At 36.4% G+C, this 20,454-nt stretch overlaps 1 protein-coding gene across 6 annotated transcripts in view; it reads right to left on the reverse strand.

Annotated features, from left to right (window-relative positions):
- Window positions 1-20,129, reverse strand: part of KCNC2 (potassium voltage-gated channel subfamily C member 2) — a 76,777-nt gene extending 56,648 nt beyond the window's left edge. For 4 of the 6 annotated variants that reach the window (XR_015750061.1, XR_015750060.1, XM_026667664.2 and 1 more), the window contains exons 1-2: window positions 19,574-20,129; window positions 17,820-18,564 (exon numbers count right to left, since the gene is read on the reverse strand). Coding sequence is in view for 4 of the 6 variants with exons in the window: in XM_026667664.2 (XP_026523449.1) it covers window positions 17,820-18,545 (726 nt within the window). In the remaining 2 variants the exon portion in view is untranslated. Of the gene's footprint in view, window positions 1-17,819; window positions 18,617-18,901; window positions 19,267-19,573 lie in introns of those variants that run through there. The other 2 variants (XM_087968002.1, XM_087968003.1) reach the window with 2 other exon arrangements.
- Window positions 20,130-20,454: the final 325 nt, after the last annotated feature.

The raw sequence follows: 20,454 nt of genomic DNA on the forward strand, positions 1-20,454 counted from the left end.
AAATGGTTGGATTTCTTGCTTTCTGGCTAGTCTTTAGATCTTTGGCTCAGCACAGCCAAACCTCCCTTAGAACTGAAGGTTTGCTTGCAAGCAAATTCAGTGCAGACTCGTGGCAAGCAAATTTGAGAGACTGAGCTAGCCAATGGCAGATAGATAGATCACTGAATGATTCTGTGAGCAACTCAATCTACCTGCTTTGCCTGATTTTGGGTAAAAGTTGCTCTTTTTTAATAAAAAATTCAATATTTTCATGCATGGTGTCTTGGGAGTTAATTTTGTGAGTTGCTTGCTAGCAAATTTTATGAGTTTGTTTACAAGCAAATTTTATGTGAAAGACTGAGCTAGCCAATGGCAGATAGATAGATCTCTGAATGAATCTGTGATTCTGTGAGCAACTCAATCTGCCTGCCCGCTTTGCCTGATTTTGGGTAAAAGTTGCTCTTTTTTTAAATAAAAAAATCAATATTTATATAAATATTTATAATATTTACATACAAGCCATGCCCAGCCAGTCACATGACCACCAAGCCACACCCACAAATTAGACCATGCCCACAGAACTGGTTAGTGGTCCCTGGGATCTAAAATTATGAGTTTGGTGGTCCCTGAGGTCCAAAAGTTTGGCGACCCCTGGACTAGAACACTGGGCCATATTTAACAAAAAGTATGCATATAGACTGGGTGAAACCAGGCTCAATAGCAGTAACTGTGAGAGGGATCTTGGAGTCTTAGTGACCAACCATCTAAATATGAGCCAGCAGTGTGCAGCAGCAGCCAAAAAAGCTAATGCAATCCTAAATTGCATCAACAGAGGGATACAATCAACATCAACTAATACCACTCTATAAAGCCTTAGTAAGACCACACCTAGAGTACTGCATCCAGTTTTGGTCATCACACTATAAAAAAGATGTTGAGACTCAAGAAAAAGTACAGAGAAGAGCAACCAGGGTGATTAGGGGACTGGAGGCTAAAACATACAATGAATGGTTGCAGGAACTGGGCTTGGCTAGTCTAGTAAAGAGAAGGACCAGGGGAGACATGATAGCAGTGTTCCAATATTTGAGGTGCTGCCACAGAGAGGAAGGGGTCAAGCTATTTTCTAAAGCACCCAAAGGCCAGACAAGAAATAATGGATGGAAACTGAGAGATTTAATCACTTGAGACTTTCAAGAAGAGATTGGACTGCCATTTGTCAGAAATGGTATAGGGCAGTGATGGTGAACCTTTTTGTTGTGGTGTGACAAAAGCACGTGCACGTACCAGCACCCACAATACAATGCACTCCGTCCCCCTGAGCATGCATGCACAACACACACACCCTGCCACCCTCTTACCTGCACTGCGCATGTACGCACCTCCCAACTGATTTTTGGCTCATTTGAGGCCTTTTTCGGCCTCCCAGAGACTCGAGGGAAGCCTCTGCAGCCTTTGGAGGTGGAAAAATGGGCCCATTTTTCAGCCTCCAAATGCCAGAACTGATGAAACGGGAAGTATCGGAAGTGACAAAATGGGCCTGTTTTTTGGCCTCCAAAGGCTGCAGAGGCTTCCCTCAAACCTCTGGGAGGCCGAAAAAGGCCTCAAACGGGCCTCAAACCAGCTGGGAGGCGTGTGCATGCGCAGTTTAGTTAAGTTTGGCTGGGGCTCATGTGCCCGTACAAATGGCTCTGCTTGCCACCTGTGGCATGTGTGCCATAGGTTCGCCATCACAGGTATAGGGTCTCCCGCTTGAGCGGGGGGGTTGGACTAGATGACCTATAAGGTTCCTTCCAACTCTGATTATCTGTTATCTGTTAACCTGAAAATAAGGAGAAACTTTCTGACAGTGAGAACAATCAACCAATGGAACAGCTTGCCCTCGGAAGTTGTGGGAGTGCCATCACTTGAGACTTTCAAGAAGAGATTGGACTGCCATCTGTCAGAAATGGTGTAGGGTCTCCTGCTTGGGTGGGAGGTTGGACTAGATGGCCTACAAGGTCCCTTCCAACTCTGATTATCTGTTATCTGTTATGTATACCACTGCTATAAGATATAACTCTCAGTTACCAGAAATGTAACACTCCTGTTGGAATATATGCTACAGCAAGTTAACCTTGAGAAGGCTCTGAACTGCAGGCATTAACAACAAAATGTTCCTTGTGCTGTGAGCAAATATATTTTCCTTTAGTCATGTCCAAAACATTTGTCTATCTCCATGTTTATTTATTTTCATTAAGCAGGCAACTGAACTGGGGCATGATAATTTGAGTTCTCAGAAGACAGACATAACAGTACAGCTGGCTTGTCCTATGAATATTCATCTGACTTTTTATATATTAGATGGGAGATTGTATTTTACCCATATCAAAAAAAAATCCTGTCAAAGATGTAAAGATCAGTTTTATACATAGATATGAAACATATAGATTCAGAAGCTATACTTCTCTTTCTTATGTTATGAAAGAAAAGATCTTTAACTATGGGCTGTGTCATCTATTCTATTTGGAAATAAGAGTATTTCCCAGAATACTTTTTCAAATACAGTATGCAAAGGGATAATATATACAGTATGCAAGAAAATTTTAAAAAGTGAAATAAGTAACAATAAAGAGATCAAATGGTCTATTGTATTATTTAATTTCTTTCTCTGTGATAGCACAATGAGGATTTTTAGGATATTATTTTTAAGGAGATATAATGTATTCACATATACAAAGTTCAGAACTGTACAAGCCATAGTATTCACTGTGACACTTTATGGAAGCCAAAGAAGCATATTGACCCCTTTGAATTTTAGTGCCAAAGATCACTCCTGAGAATACCATGGATACCCAACAAACCAATGGTTCATCAAACAGATCAATCCAGAGTCCTAACTCAAGCACAAATGACTAGGCTTAAATTATCCCTATTTGGTCACTTTATACAAAGATGCTCTAGAAAAGGTTCTAATTCTGGAAAAAAAATAGAAGGAAATAGAAGATAATTGCCAGGAGCAAGGTGAATTGACTCAGTTATGGTGGCAATGAATGCATCATTTAAAGATCCAAAGACCCAAAGGTTAGGAACAGATTGTCATGGGGAAAAAAATCTATATTGAGACAAACCTGTTATTACACCAACAACTGAAACATTTCTTTATTAGAATTTGTTAGAATTGGTTTCTTTATTAGAATTTGGACTACCTCATTAGTGCTTTTTTCAACAGTCCTGAAATAAGTCCTGCTCAGATTACTTGGAAGGGTATATTGTGGCAGATGTGAGAAGCGACGTAATAAAAGTTAAGTCTAAGAGAAAAGGGCTTACTTAATGGAGGAAAACCTAAATTTAACCATTTTTCTTTCTCATTCTACTGCTAATTTAAAAACTGTTATAGAACATGAAGGAGGAAAAGAGATGATGGGAATGATTAAAATTAAAAAGAATTGTAGGTTTGACTGAAATATTTTTTTTGTCTCAAACTTTTAATTGGGTTTTTCATGAAAAATAATATGTGGGAGGTGGTAAATGGGATTATTTGAATATGGGAAGAAACCTTTCTCTGCAATCTTAAATGATCTGTATTTCATTTTTTTATCACTCTCATTGTATCTTCATTAGTTATTTTTATTTCCTTTTTAATAATCTGGAAAGACTGTTAATTCAACTGAAATAAACAACTTTTTTTTAATTAAATATAATTATATTTAATATTATTGTAGTTCTCTGTACTTTTAGTATAAGGCAATGAGATTTAAACAGCCTAGATATGCACAAAGAATATAAAAATATCTCTTTAAGAACCTACATGAATAAATCAAGGGATGAATTGTTGGAAAGGTACTTTAAAGATTAAATCATATTATTTATGCAGAAAGAAATCCCCATTCCATATTAAGGTTTAAAAATGAAATGTTCCTTATTTCACTGTGTACACAAAGCATCACAACTTGAACTTCTCTGTGCCACTTTAAAGCTATTTCTTTGATAACTCCTTTGCTTATATTTCTGTCTAAATGCTAAGCTTGGGCTACAATGTTTTTCATTTGGATTTCAAAGACATATCATAGCTAATGAGCTTCTTTCAAATCAGACTGTCAGGCTGCAGCTGGCTCTTGGTTCTTGGATACATATTCAAGGCAATTTACCTACAGAAATAGTTACGCTTTCTCTGTGTTAAAGTCAGATTGGTTTATATTTATTTCCCAGCTTTATGCCAGGCACTAGTTTTGTCAGATAAAAAGAACTGACCTCAAAGGCTACATAGAATATAGTTGTGGACTGACAGATTATCACAAAATTGATCCCAGAGCATCTGGGGCCATTTTGGATAGTTTTTAATGCACACAAAACAGGTTGGAGATATCTAATTCATCTTCTGCCTGATTCACAATCCTGTCCTGAGGTTTCTCTCTCACATTCCAATATGTAATCTATATATATAAAAGTGAAATGCCACTCACGCATCATCATTAAATCTCCAAAATTGTAAAGCCTACAAACTTGACATTTGGCATGTTAGGTGGCTTCTAGGTGCTCATTAAGAAAGGATTTTTTGAAATTACCATCACAGTATTAATATTTCATATATTATTATTAACATACTCTAATGCTAAGGAGTTCTACTCCCCCTCCCCACCTGAAAAGAATTCTGTTCCAAATGCAAAACACAGGCAGAGGACAGGAGTTTCAGTTTCCATGTTTCAGTTTTAGTTTCACAACAGCAACCAGCTTTAGTACAGAATAGTTGAGCTAAGCCACACCCAGGATCCTTACTGTCTCCTTCTTGCTCACACAGCAAATATTTTTTCAGTTTTCAAACAGCCCTTAACTCTCTCACACACTGACAGGATGCTAGCCAGATGAATAACAGTAGATGCTGGTAGGCAGAGGCAGAATTTTTTTTCATTACTTTCCTCCCCAAAAACTAAGCCCGACCACATAGTTTCATAGTGAAGCAGGAGTATCGAGTTAGTTTGGGTATATAGCACACTAAGTAAAAACCACATTCAACAGGAAAAAATATTCTTAAAAATACTGCCAATTCTGAAAGTGTCAAAATATTTTGATTCTGATATTGGCAGGTCCTTTCTCAAATCAGAATGTCCTTGCAATCATTTATACTAATTTTGAACAGGTGACAGCATTACAGAGAGTAGAACAACTAATTATGGTAGGATGAGTCCATAATGGTCAAAAACCATATTCCACATTCGGAGGTTCAGCAGTAATTGTCTACATCAAACTGAGAACAAAAACCAGTAGGTCTCTCTTGGTGCAATATCATTAAACACCTTTTTTAATGAACTAGATAGCATGACTGTTGAATTGCTTATAAAATTTGGAGATGTTGCAAAATTGGAAGGTTTGACCAATGCCCAGGAAGGTGGAATGTGACTATAATCTGGACCACTTCAAAGGCTGGACTGAAAATAAAACTGGGGAAGAAAAAATAAAACAGAGATAAGTTTGGGAATTCATAGCTTTGGAATATTACTTCCCAAGAAAGAACTGGGTGTAGTCATTGACAGCAAGATGAATGCTGTCAATGTGAGACAGTTACTGGAAAAGCTAGCACAGTTCTAGGCTGTATAAGACGTGTTGTGTTAATATGAACACCTTATTCCCCTCTGCTATGCACTGGTAAGACCAACTTGACTTGTATTTGGTATTTGCTTCTGGTGTATTCCAGAAAAAGCATTTGAATAATTTGAATCCACTTCAAAAGGATTTGAATATGTTACAACAGATTTAGAGGAGAGTGGCAAAAGTGCTGGATGGATTTGGGTGAGAAAAAATTGGGATGCTCAGCCTCGAGAAAGAGGATATCAATGTTCAACCACATAAAACGGTGACATAGGAACAAAGCTCAGGAACTACTCTACATTTTACATTGCTACAGAAACTAGGATCAAAAATAATTAGTATAAAGTACAACTATCTAGAGTGAATTTAAATATAAGGAAAACTTTATAACAAAAAGGTTTGTATAATAATTTAAACAGTCTATCTTGACAGATAGTTGTCAAGCCCACAATTTAAATATTGTCAGTTCAGGATTTTTTTATTATTATTTCCACAGATAATGACTTTCATTTCCTCCACCTATGAGTCAAATTCCAATTCTCTGCCATTTTACCCACTGGTTGTAGTTCTGTAGATCTTCTGTGGTAGTTATATGGAATAGCATATAACTTCTCTTCCACAAGTCAGCTTTTGCAATACTTGAATATTACTGTTACATCTCTCCTTGATTTTATTTTCTCCAGTTAAACATAGCAGGCTCTTTCAATCATCTCTCACTGATTTTGATTTCCAGACTCCTGGCTGTTCCTGTCTAGACACAATATGGTTTGCAAATATCCTTCTAAGATATGTTGCCCAAACATGGATGTCCACATAAGGATGCTAAAAGGAGAAGTGACAAAATGTGTGCTATGAAATCATTACAAAAGCTCCACCCTTTTGTACTTATGTGACAGTGCTGCACAAAAGTACATAATGGGCAGAGCTTGCATTGTGACATCTAGACACATGATTCATTGTTTTAATTTTATTCCAGTTACCAGTGCATTTTGACTGAATAATGCAAAATAGAGTTGCGCTATTATTTATTGTAAGTGGATGCTATTATTCTATTAAAGCAGATTATAGAATTTACAATATTCAAATGTTCCATGTTCAATTTCTGCTTATATTATTTTCTCTATTATAGCTTGAGTTTCAAAGCTATTTCTCAGTTGGGAAGTACACTGTGTAATTAAAACTCCATAGACTAATGTAAGAAACTATACGAAAAACATCAGCTAAATGACCATTCATGCTACTTCAATCAATCAGTATTTTTCTGATGCTGTTAGGTCCTATAAGGTCCTATAAAGCTAAGCTCTTTGAGGGGAAAAGTTCCTTTAAGAAGATGATTATGCTAGTTAAATCCTGGTGCTTTTACTTTATAATCACATTTCAAAGCTGTGGACTTTTCTTCTCAAAAAATAAGAAGCCCACAAGTAACAAGATGATGTTGTCACACATATGAGTCATTCAAGCAGCTGCATGTATTATAGAAGGCAATGTGACTTGTGATAAACATGAATGCTTTTTAAGGGATGTTTTTTTGTTATCACATCTCTAGTTCCACAGACATAAATTTGAATGCTTATGTTTTTATCCATTTAACAAATAGCAACTTTTCCTTGATGATGTATATCAAAACCAGAACTTTGCTGTGACCAGAATTCTATATTCAAGTTATTGTACATAATGAATTGATGGACATTCTCTGCTTCTTGCTGTTCCCATGTAAAATGTACACCAATATGAAATTAAAATGGTTATAGAATTGCAAGATTTCAAAATAATCTCCATTCCTTATAAAACACAAGGTACTACGTAACTTCACACAACTGTTCCAAAACAACTACTGACTCAAAGGGCCCAGGCCAACAGAGTTAATACCTTCAACCTCTTCTTTCAAATACTAGTTCAGATACAGATAGTCCTTGACTTACGACCACAATTGAGCCCAAAGTTTCTGTTGTTAAGCAAGGTAATTGTTAAGTGAGTTGTAATCCCTTTGCCGCAGTTGTTAAGCAAATCAATGCGGTTATTAAGTGAATCATGCAGTAATTAAGCAAATCTGACTTCCCCCATTTACTTTGCTTGTTAGAAGGAGGCTGGGAAGATTACAAATGGCGATCACATGACCTGGGACAGAGCAATTGTCGTAAACATATATCAAGTTGCCAAGTGCCCGAATTTTGATCATGTGACCTTGGGGTTCCTGCAATGATTGTAAGTATGAAAAATGGTCATAAATCATTTTTTTTCAGTGCTATTATTCAAATGATCGTTAAACAAATGGTTGTAAGTCAAGGATCACCTCTAGTAGCATATAAGGGAGAGCTTCAATCAATCGTTTTCTCAGATATGATTGCATTATACATGTTTGCACACCAGATAGATGTTAAATGCAATATCAAGCAATGTTAGAATTATTTGACCCACAAAGTAATCCTGTGCATGATTATTTGCAGTATACATTTATGTACTATCCCCAATAGGATGGACCCACCAAAAATTGTTGAAGTGCAATTCATATCAAACTAGACAGAATTATCAGTAGGATACTATAATGATATTAAGATAACCTTGCTCATTGCTAACTAGAGTCCTGTAAAAATGATTTGGTTTGAACCTAAGTAATAAGAAATAATACAATATAGATATTAAAAATGGTAGTGAAATATTGTGAAATTAATGGATTTCTTCTCTTAATAGGGTATATATAAATTTGTAATCTTAGAATGTCATTAGTGGTAGCTTCATGGGTTCATATTGACTTAGACTATGTGGTATATTTGTGATTATTTGCTTTAGTTTTCTTCTTTTCACATAATTCCATGATGCCTTTCATGTCTATATACTGTATAATATAACTACCATTTACCTTTCTTGATATCTAGTTATTTAATACATGAATTCTTAAAAGAAATTAGAGAATTTAATAAATTGAGATAAATTATTTTTCTTAAAAGAAATATGGAAATATGTTCCTGTACTTTTGAGCTGTGTCCTTGAAATCACTCTCCAGATTTTGGTCTTTCTTAAATTGTATAGGATGTGACTGTTTTAAGAGGAAAAGCCATTCAAAATCAGATGGTCTCCAATTTTTTCCAAAGCAATTCTTTCCTCTCTCAGCAGCCATTCATATCCTATCTCATTACTCAAGGAGATTACTTCAGTTTCGAAACAGACTTCTCAGAAAGAAATGCAATAGTTATAGGAATAGGAAAAACCAGCTATGATAACTAGTATAGTAACAATCTTAACCTTTGGGGACCTCCTGAAGTTCCATTCCCAGTTCATTAGTTTACCAAAAGTTATGCTTTTTTAACTATTTATTTTAACTTAATTGTGGTTGCTGTACATTCACTGAATATACATTTATCTTATTATATTCTTTAACTTGTGGTTCATTTGTTAGCTGTCTATTTACTATGAAAATAAATACTGTCTAAACCATAATTGTTTTTAAATGTCTCCTTTCTACTATATACATTAGAATTTTAATAATTCCACTTATTAAACTTCCAATGCATTTTATTATTGAATCAAATAGCTCATAATTTTATTAATAGTATTAACAACTTTGTGTTGTATTCTATTATGCTTTCTTTTGTTTTCCAGGTTGAATGTGCATCCTTAATTATCTTTTATGGAATCATTTTAATCATTTAGCTTTTGTATTTATTTTAGAAATCTTAACATATTTTTATAATATGGTTGTTAAGTGAATCTGGCTTCCCATTTCCTTTGTTTGTCAGAGTATGGCAAAAGGTGATCACATATCCACAGAATACTGCAATTGTCATAAATATGCCAAGTGTTTGAATTTTGATCGCATACCATGGGGATGCTGCAGTGATCATAAGTTTGAAAAATGGTCATGTTACATTTTTCAGTGCCATTGTAACTTTGAATGGTCACTAAACGAACTGATGTAAGTTGAGGACTACCTATAGTCAAAAGAAATAATGGATTTAATTCAGATCTGTGTCTTGTGAATTAATCGTTTCAGGGAAATTCATAGAGTTAATCCATGGTATCTACCTTATACCCATTCCATTAATGTTTACTTATGAAGGAAGTATTTTAGTTTAATTATAATTGTTAAGTAAAGTGATTTATTTGCTGCACAAACTGATGTCAGTGAACTACGCCACATCAGAATTGAATTAGTAAAAGGTGTCTAAATATCTTTGAAATGCTGAATTTGAAAGCTAACTTTTAAATGTGTATATAAAGTATAAACTACATATTTCTTGAATATTAGGTTGAAGTCATTCATGAATACTGACATGCAATAATAACAGTATCCTGCATTACTTTTGTAATGCTTTTTATACATAAATTATAAAGCCAAGCTGATGAAATGCTAGAGATTCCAATTGTAACTCCTAACTTAAACAATTAAAGAGTAGACTAAGCGGAGAAATATTTGGTAGAATGCCAAATAGTTTGCTTATAGTTGTCAGTACATCAAATATGTAATCATTTTTGCTTTTGCTTTACCATAGTGATTCCCTGAAAACAGGCTAGTTTTATAATTGTCAATACTACATTTCATGACTTTTTATGTTTTTCTTCATTCTGATTTCAATTCAATAAATGTCAAACAACCTCAGTTTTTCTACTGCTTTAGCAATGCTTTTCTGTGGAATATCAATATGTTGTTCAAATCTCCAATCAGCCTTGCCCTAATGTGGGACAGTTGATCTAAATGGAATTACCATGTTAAATCTATCGCAGTAAAAATAACTATAAAAAAGTTTCATAACACTAAAAATACTGACCAATGCAATATGGTAGAAGCTATGAGCACACAAATATGCTAACTTATAAAATGTACCTACAATTCTGAAATAGCCAACTTCAATGAATAGCAAATATAGGTTATATATTTTATACTTCTAGATATACTGTAAAATAAATACATTTTAATGTGCCTTCAGTATATTGACTTCATGTAGTTAAAATTAGGGCAAGAAGTAATTGTAAGAGCAGATTAATTATTTAGAATGCTTTTTTTAACTTGACATCATCTTCACTACATTCTTTATGAAGCTTAGAAAAAATCTTAGCTAATTCTAGATTATAGCAACACATTTCTAGTTACACTGGCAACAAAATAAATGTGTTTCTCCATCAGCTTCCCTTTCTTGAATCCCACCATTGCAAGATTATGGTATAGACTACACTATGGTGGTTTGTGACTACAGTCAAGACTCTTCTCAGTTATTTTTATTGAACTTTCCATTTCACATGCTGATTAACATGGAGTTTATATTTTAAAATATTTAAATATAAACAAGTGTTAAAATCTGAGAAAGTGCCCATTATGTTTAGCTTTACACACACACACACACACACACACACACACAATATCAATATCGATATTGATATCAATATCTATCTATCTATCTATCTATCTATTGTCTGTGAAGCTTTCCACATTAAAAGCCCACAATTTTGTTTATCTGGATCTGGTTATATGAATATTTAAACCCAAGTTCTGTTCCAGATAGACTTATGCAAACTATGGTTGAATCATGATTTTGAAGTATTTCTCTGGATTATTATAGCACAGTTGATTGTGGATATATGCATTCACATTCATATGCAACCATTGTTTGAAATGTCATTGTAGATAATCCACAAAACATTTATGGCAAAATAATGGGAAATATTTTCTAAGAACTATAAATGGCAGAAGGGTGCTATTTTTGATGAAAACAAGCCAAAAGCTGATATGTTTCCATGACAACAAGAGGAGCATTAGACAGTTAAGCCAAAGATAAGGAAAATGGAGATGCTGGGCACTAAGGAATCTCATTCCCTCCATCTCTCTAACAAAAAGAGCTGGCCCTCTGATTGCTTTCTCTCAAGCTATTTCAAAAATGTTAAAAGAATCCCTCAATTTTAATTTGTACCAGTTCTGGAAAATATGAATATAACATAATCAGACCCATAATAAATATTTTGTATTGCCATTGTTGTATATAATAATAATCCTTTCATGCCACAAACTCTAGTCTTTGTCAAATAGTGTGATTGAAAGTTGATAGTCGGTGCTGATAAAATTCTTTTCTAAAAATGTATATTAAACTTGTATTTCATAATACATAAAAATGAATAAATAAATGTACCCAAATTCATTTCCTAGGAACAATTTCAAAACCATTTTCTAGTAGAAAATATAGGTAATCACTATTTAAAACTTGTTGAGTATGAAGCTTCTAGTGGTTTTTTAAAAATATGGATTAGTCAGATCCATTTTTATCTGGATTCTAATCTAGTTATAAAACAGAATTAGCTTGGGCCTGCCTGATAGAATAATTTTACTGGGATTGGACAAAGGGGTTGCAAGTTGATTACTTTACCAAATAGATTAGACCAACAATCAATTCTAAATGAGACTACTTTTAAGACTACTTTTATTGAGAGTAGCTATAATAGCAGAATCTTGCAAGTCTGGTTGTACTCTTCTTATACTTAAGTGAATCAAGGAAGTGTCTAATGACACTCAGCTGCATTTGTCTAACATCAAAAGCTGGGAAGGTTATACATGGCTTCAACTGATTCTTGAATGAAGTTGTGAGGATTGATAAGTGACTTTAGGATGAATTACATGGAAGCATTGTCTTAGTGGCTTCTGGACCAAGGAATTAAAGGAATTACTTGTCATGGAGAGATTGTATCCTAACCTTCAAGAAGCATCTGGAGGTGTTTCTGGAAGCAGGACGTAGAAGTGCCAATTACCAGATAAGACTACAATATCAATTGCAGCAACTTCTTGATATAGATAATCCTTTGCTCTCTGTTATTCCATCTATAATTTTACAAAAGGGATGAAAAATGAGGCAGCCAATGGTTACAATTAAAAAGTTCTTAAAGGATCTTTTCAAATTGTAATAAAGTGCATGAAAGTGACAAATGACTGCTATGGTAAAGACAAATTTATTTTTGTGTTCATTAGAGAAAAGAATTTAAAAGTAGAATTATTAATATTGTAATGCTGTTGTGTAAATCTGTAGTACAAAAGCACTAAGAATGATACATACAACTTTGGATTTCACTTTTCAGAAAATATTTTGTCCAGCCGCAAAATATGGGGGAAAGGGCAATTTCATCAAGGAATTGAAACAATTCTTTCTGATAAAATCTTAGTCTACATAACCATATATTATAAACTAAAGAAAAAAATCTCCTGAGTTGGACAAACTGAAATTAATATTATAAAAAATCAGAATTATCTATTTTTAAAATGCTAGCTTAACGCTGTTTTTTAATTTCTGCTTTTAAAATTAATAATTTAAAAAAATCTTCCAAATTATAGCTAAGGCATGGAGTAAGGTGTTTCGGACAGAAAATACACCATTAAAACTACTTTTGTTACAAAATGAAAGCAAGTATCTTTAATAAATATGAAGCAAGAGTATTAGTCATGGGAAGCCTAAAATTAGTAATCAGTTCTGGTTTTTTTCTATAGCAATTGCTCACTCTTCACCCACACCCAATCAAATGTTAGTCCATGAGGATCAACTGCCTTCATACATTGATCTTCAGACCCCTGATCCAAAATACTTTGCTATTCATTATAAGCAGTTAGTTGCAACTGTGTTTTTTTAAAGAAAAAAAATAATATATGAAATACTTGGTATGAAGCATGGAGATTAATTATTTGTTTTATCTAGGTTCAGTTGAAATGTATTGCTTGATTGCTATTTAAAGTCATTCTCAATGTAGAAACCTTCCATGCCTGAAATCTGTTTGAGGTGAATCTAACTGATCACATGAACTATAATAGCATCATCTGCCTCTGGCAAATGTAGTCAATTAATTTCATATGGTTCAAGATGTTCATTCCCTTCCTTTGTGATTGCTTTAGAAAATACCAATCATATAGATCAAATGAAAGAGATCTGATATAGATGATTGTAACTACATAGAAAATTTTAAAAAGTTTAAGGTCGGTGTCATATTCAAAAGCAGGAAAAAGAAATTCTAATATACTGCAATCACATGTTCCTTTCTTTTTACATGTAATAGAAATTATATTACAAATCATCTTGTGAATTAAGGGCTTACCCAATAGAACTTTTGTGTGTGTGTGTGCCTGCAAGTCATTGTTGATATTTGGCAGCAGTCTGGACAAATACATAAAAAATTTTGACAAGGTTTTTTGAAGTGGTTTGCCATTTCCTGCTTCCCAGGGCTAAGACTGGTACAAGATTACCTAATTGGTTTTGTGCCTTAGGCAGGAGTAGAACTCATGGTCCCCAATGAGTTTTCAGGTTTCTAGTTTAGTGCTATACCCATACATTAAACTTGATCTCACAAATATTTTATGTCAATATAAATAGTAATCTAAATCTGCTTATTCAAAACCACATCCCTCTGAGTTCACCATTTATTCTCCAGGGAATGTATTTAGGATTAATATTAATATTAATCTTTGTGGATCTAGAAATAAAATTAAGGCAGAAACAAAGATAGTTACAGATATATGAAGATAGGACCTGGTTATCAGTAAGGAAAATCGAATGGAAATCTTCTGATATATTTCTTAAAATTTTCAGCATTCTATCATGGAGGAGCAAGAACTATATCAACCAACCAACCCTTTTCAGTTTAATAATTTTCACATCTTTTTATCTTTGAATGGTAAAAATTATTTCAGGATTTCAGGAAGTTATTAGTTAAAGAAGAATGGTATTTATTTATTTAAAAATTAATATAGTTTCCCATCTTCCAACCAACTCTGAGCAACTCCTAATCAAAAGTCTACTTCAAATTAGACACAATCCCACTCCAATCAACACAATACTGATTGGGGTTATCAAACTTCTAAGTAATTTTATTATCATGTACTTTTTAGTGAGATTCATATACATTTTTTTAAAAGTATGCTTCATTCACTCCCATAATATTGTTGAACTATATTATTTATCATGCTAATAGACAGCAATACAATTGCTGTATCTATAATTTAATACTGGTAGCAACATTTTATGGTATTCTTTTCAAACTATTATATTCTATATACGTCAGAAAATAACAATACATAGTTGACCTGTGACTTGAAATTAGCTTTGGAGGGGCACTTCCTGGGATTTTTAAGAATGTAGTCTAGTATCGAAAACTGAACTATATCCCCCCCAAAAGCCAATGGAATAGATTCTATATTGTTCATAAATAGTATTATTACCAAGAAAACTATGGATGTGTCCACATAGTCACCAGGTATCAAGTTTGATAGGTACACATATCTATTTCTTATGTATATGTGGTATTTTTGAAAAGGATACTTTAGTAATTTAAAATTTCTATTCATATCATGCAATGGTGAGCGTATGTATGCATATGTATATGTATAACATCGCCAAGATAGTCTTAATCTTACACAGAAAAAGACCCAAACACACCTAAACCTATGTATGTACACTTTACAACACTTTAGTCTTGGGTCGTTGCTGTAGGTCACCAGCCATCCTAACCACAGTCTGAAAAAAAATGGGACCCCCTTGTTCTACACCCTGTCTCTCTACAGTGAAGTTCAAGCATTTTTTGAATGAAAATTATTTTACAGTACCAGAAAAATGAAGCAGGGGAGTTGGCGAGATGAGATTTAGTGAAACCACTGAGATTTCTTAGTATTCTCCCTTCTATTCATCCTCCAAAGTCAATAGCACAATGTAAATAAATGCTTCAACACTGGTAGTTTTTAAGAAGAAATTGGATAATCATTTGTCTGAAATGGTAGAGGGTTTCCTGAAGGGGGTTGGACTAGAAGACCTCCAAGGTCCCTTCCAATTCTGCCATTCTATTCTATTCTAAATAGACGTTCCTTTCATATGTAGGATATGCTAGCTGGTCATATGCAGCCATAGCTAGGAAGAATAAACAGATTACCTGAAGGAAAGCTTAAGATGAAGTGGAAGATGGGTGACTAGGCTTGTGGCACATCACAGTTCTTGTATGCACCTATTGCTTACACTTAGAACAATTGACCTTGGAACAAATTTACCATACCTATGGAATACTGGAGGTCTTTTATATAAATGGTGGCTTTTAATATAACTAAAACTGCATTTTCTCATTCACACCATATTTCCCTTGAGACAACTCTTCCCAGTGAAGGTCTCTCCATTAGAAGGTAGAGAAATGAAGTACTAAAGTTCACAGTCCCAACTGGAACACTATAGTAAAGAGCAAATGAAACAGAAATATCAATTGAAATTCGGAAATAACACTACCTATCTGACTATGACACTAAAGTGAAAGTGAAATTAGTTTAATTTTTTGGCTTAATTACAAAATTGACTCTTGTAATTTAAGTAAACTGCTTAATTGCTATAACATTATCAGGGACTTCTATAACTTTTAATAACAGCTTATCCATTAAACAATTAGCTGCAAGGGTTAACCTTTCTATGTTAATATGTCTTTTAATACATAAATGGTCATACTTTTGTTTTATTTTGTTTCGCCTGGCTTTTTCCTCTGTGTAAAACTTTCTGAAATTGAATTAATCTAAAATAATGTTCAATTCCAAGTCATATTCTTTTGATTTCTTGTTCTTAGAAAAATCCTCCATTGTCATTTGCACCTCAATAATTAATATTCAAAATAAACTGCCTGTAAATAGATTTCTTCAGGTAGCATTTTGTTTCCATGAAAGTTTTAATCCTTTAAATTATCTAAGTTAGTGGTTATTATTTTCAGACTACACATCGAGATACAACACTTTAATGCATCTGAACAAACATATATCTTCATACTGAGGTCCAACTTATAGGCAGAGGGTAATACAGAATGTTTCTCTAGCTTTCTGTGGATAGTTTTAGATGAGGAAGTACTTATTTCATAATTCAGGAAAACTCTTGCCACTTTGTTGTTATTCATAAACTGACTGTTACTTTATTTGGCATATTTGCATTTTTATCATTTGATGTTTATGCAAAGGTGTGCTAGCCAGTTATAAGTACAGGTCTATAAGATATAAATTACCCATTCTATTAAGGATCAAAGGTTTTGTTTCAGTAAAGGTAAAGGTTTCCCTGTCCAGTTGTGCCTGACTCTAGGGTAGTGCTCATCTCCAGTTCTTGGACAAGGGAGCAAATGTTGTCCGAAGACATTTTCCATGGTCATATGGCAAGCATGGCTATATGCTAAAGGCATATGGAACTCTGTTACCTTCTCACCAAAGTGATACCTATTAATCTACTTCATTTGCATGCTTTGAACTGCTAGGTACGCAGCACCTGGGCAAGGAAGTGGAGGGGAATCAGATAATACTATTTGTTACACACTTGACACTCTATTCCCATTTAGACTTGCTTCAGTGGATAGGCCTATAGAGTCTTCTGAAGTTTCACAACTTTGTTATTTAAACACATAGTAAGTGAAATATTACATAGCTTCATGCCAGTTTTTATTATTAAGACTTTCCTAACAGTATCTCTTATAAACAGTGTTCTCTTTTATACACCTGATTTTCAGGATACTAGAAAACTAAGCCATTTCCTGTATAAGGTACCACTTCTTTCACACACAAGAGAAATCCAGACTTCAACGTATTCCTACATCTAACAACTATCATTTTTTTAAAAAAAATTGAACAGATAACCTAATCATACAAAATAATGTCACAAATATATGCCAATCTGAGCTATTAGGGAAACAATCATGACAAATATACAGATGTAAGAATTTGGACTTCTGTGCAATGTACTTAGATGATGCTTAGTCTTCAATAAGGGAATGGGACCTTGGTTACTCTCCCTTTGTGTGATAGGTCTACCTTCTAATTTCATATCCACTTAATATAACAGGACATTGTGGTATTGTGCAACATCTGGATATCAAAATAATGTGCATAACCATCCCTGGAGCACTTTAGCCACAGATATATGAGGCTAATGTACATGGCAACAGCTTGTTTACCTGAGATGTATATGCTGGCAAGAAACTTACCTGTGCCAATGCAACATCCAATCACCATTATAAGCCTTGATCTGCCTTACATAAATGGGGGGAAGGGGAAAAGGCAGCCTTCCCCAAACTGGCTAGATTTTAGACAGAAACCACATTGGGAAGGTTACACTAAAGTGCTTCTTATAGTGATTGTGATGGTGATATATAAAATAAAGACAGTAAAAGTTGCAACTCTATTTCCTCCAGGAGATTCTTTTGAACAAGCCCATGTACCATGGTGTAGCAGGGGCCTTTCAAAGATTAGGAGCGCTTCCTACTCTCTGTCTAGGTGCGCTCTCCCTCCTTCCCAGGCTCTTCTCGCTTACCCTGGCGGCGCGGGAAGAATAGGGGTCCTCGAAGAGCGCCCAGATGCGCGGTCGGAGCCTCTTCCAGCGGCCGCCGTTCCCGTCAAGAGGAGACCCGTTAGCACAGGAAGACGAAGAGGCGCCCAGGGCACCCACGTCCTCGATGCCCAAGCGCTTGGCGGCTAACTCGTCGTCGTCGGGGTCGCCAGGAGGCTCGCCGGTAATCAGGTCGGGCGCCTCGAAGATGTCCAGCGCCTCCTCAGCGTCGCGGTGCTGCCTGTAGGTCATCCAACAGCAGGGCTCCACGTCGGTCTCGTCGATGCCCCAGAAAGCCAGCTCTTCCTCGAAGAGCGGCCCGCACACGTCGGCGGGGCAGTGCAACTTCCCGGTGCGGTAGTAGTTGAGCACGTAGGCGAAGACCCCCGGGTGACGGTCGAAGAAGAATTCGCAGCTCGCGCCGCTCCCGCCGCGTGTAACGCCGCCGCCATTGGCCCGCGAACTCCAGCCGCTCCCGCCCACGGTATCCAGGGGGCCGCCGCCGCCTCCAGGATTGGGGGCCGGGTTGGAGGCGGGCAGAAGCGGCGGCTGGTGGTGCTTCTCTCCGCCGCCAGGGGAGTCGCCTTGGGACTGGCAGGCGAGCAGAGCCAGCCGGGTGCCCGGCAGCGTTTTCAGGGTGCTCCGGTAGGTCTCGTGCCTGGTGCCCCCGACGTTGAGGATCACCCTCTCGTTATCCTCGAGCTTCCCCATCTCTGTGACTCAGACATGACTGCGGGCGAGAAGGAGAGAAGAGATGTGCAAGGCACTTATTTTAAGGCCGCCTGTGGAAAAGACAACAGACTACTAAGTACCAAGCAATCAAGCGGGGAGCGGGAGGAGAAAGGAGCCTTCTCCCAAGGCGCCCTATAGGGAAAGGGAAGGCATATTAAAGGAAAGTCCCACAGCCGGGGACAAGAACAATCCCAGAGCCCTCTTTCCAACTTAGACACCTCCTTTGGAATCCGGCTCCTGCTTGTACCCACAGTGAAATCGTCCCACTCTGAAGTCTTCCTTTCCCCTATTTTTCCGTTCCACACGCTTGTCCTTGACCAAAACCAATCTCTTACCGCATCTCCTAATTTGTTCCTTCAAAGTTCTTTCCAAAGTGGGGATAGTAGGCAGGTTATTGGACCTCAGCAGCGAGAAAGTTACTCTCCATCGACTCAGGAGCAAACCTGGCACTCCTAATAGCTATTGTCCTGAGCAAAATCCAGCGCAGGGTCCTCATACTCCTGCAAAAGCATCCTTATTTAGCTTATTATCAGGTGGCTTCTTTTCCTCATCCCTGTCTCCTCCCCTCCTTCCTGTTCCAATGATGGTCTGGACTCTTCCTATAAATGTGCACCCGCCCACCCATTCCAATACAGTCGGAGCTAAAACGCTGTTTTCCTTTAGCAGCCGTCAGCTTGGTCAACCTTAGTCATATTTCCTCTTTGGAATTCTTGAGATCAAGTTGTCTAAACTAAAAGGTGGCATCTGTCCATCTTCTAATTTTAAAAGTAAAATACCTCCAGAAGACAACAGAGCTTGACTGGTGACAAAAACAGTCTTTATGCCCCTCCCCATCAACGATCTCTAGGCACACCCTGAACAGAATCAATCTTAATGTAACCTTACCAGCAGATTCCTATCGCCAACATCCTCGCCAGATTTTGTCAATTGATTAACAGAAACATCCTGTGATAGTCACTCCCCTCTCCACCCCCCACCCCCCCTTATTTTCACATCTATCTCAATACCTTAATGACGGAGAGAAAGAGGCTTTTCTTCACGTCCCAGTCGCTCTTTGTCCTTTCTCAGTTGCCTCCAGACTCCTTGTGTGCCCGTATCAAACGAAGAATTCCTCTTTGTGTGGCTTTTCCGTCCATCTTCAGGTGGCCATTCCAGCGCCCTTGACTGCCAGCTCCGAACGCAATAAAAGCAACCCCCACCTGCTGCTAGGAAACCTATCTTCTGTCCTTGTGCAAAATAGATGAGACGCTTTATAGCATCAGGCAGAGAAAAACCACCACAAAAACATGGGGGATGGAAAGCGTATCAACAGAATGGGCTCCCAGCAAAGGAAAGACTCACTGCTGTTTTAAGCAGACGACTCTTCAACTAGCCCCTGCTATGACTCCAATGTGAACCAGAAACGCGGCTCCTCGCTTTTTAACAGACGTCGGAGGAAGAGAGCTGTCCTTTCAGCACCACTCTCCAGAAATTACTGTTCGTGACAGACCTTTTGCAATTCTTTCTTTGGATAGTGTAACTGCCACAATCATTAAAAACAATCTTCCAAAAATTAAAATAGAGACAAAAATGCTCTAAAGAAAGCATCATCTCCCTCTTTTCCCTTTACATGTTGATTACACCAAAATAGGAGCATCTAATTTGATCTGATGGGAGCAGCAAAAGTGACACTTAGCTACATGTGCGAATGACACAGAGAACCTCAACACTTTGGCAGAATACTTAATGGTTTCAAATATTCAATGACTGGCCACCTTAACACTGAAGGAAACATAATAGTGATGATGATGATGATGATGATATTTCTTTAGGTATCTGTTTATAATTTTACATCCCAATCCCACTGATCTTGCAAAATAATTTCTCTATAATATTCTAGCTGTCTCTG

Source organism: Notechis scutatus, chromosome 6 (genome assembly GCF_049901735.1).
Source record: "Notechis scutatus isolate UNSWTSFEM ecotype Mainland chromosome 6, rNotScu1.2, whole genome shotgun sequence".
In the NCBI taxonomy this organism is placed as follows: domain Eukaryota; kingdom Metazoa; phylum Chordata; class Lepidosauria; order Squamata; family Elapidae; genus Notechis; species Notechis scutatus.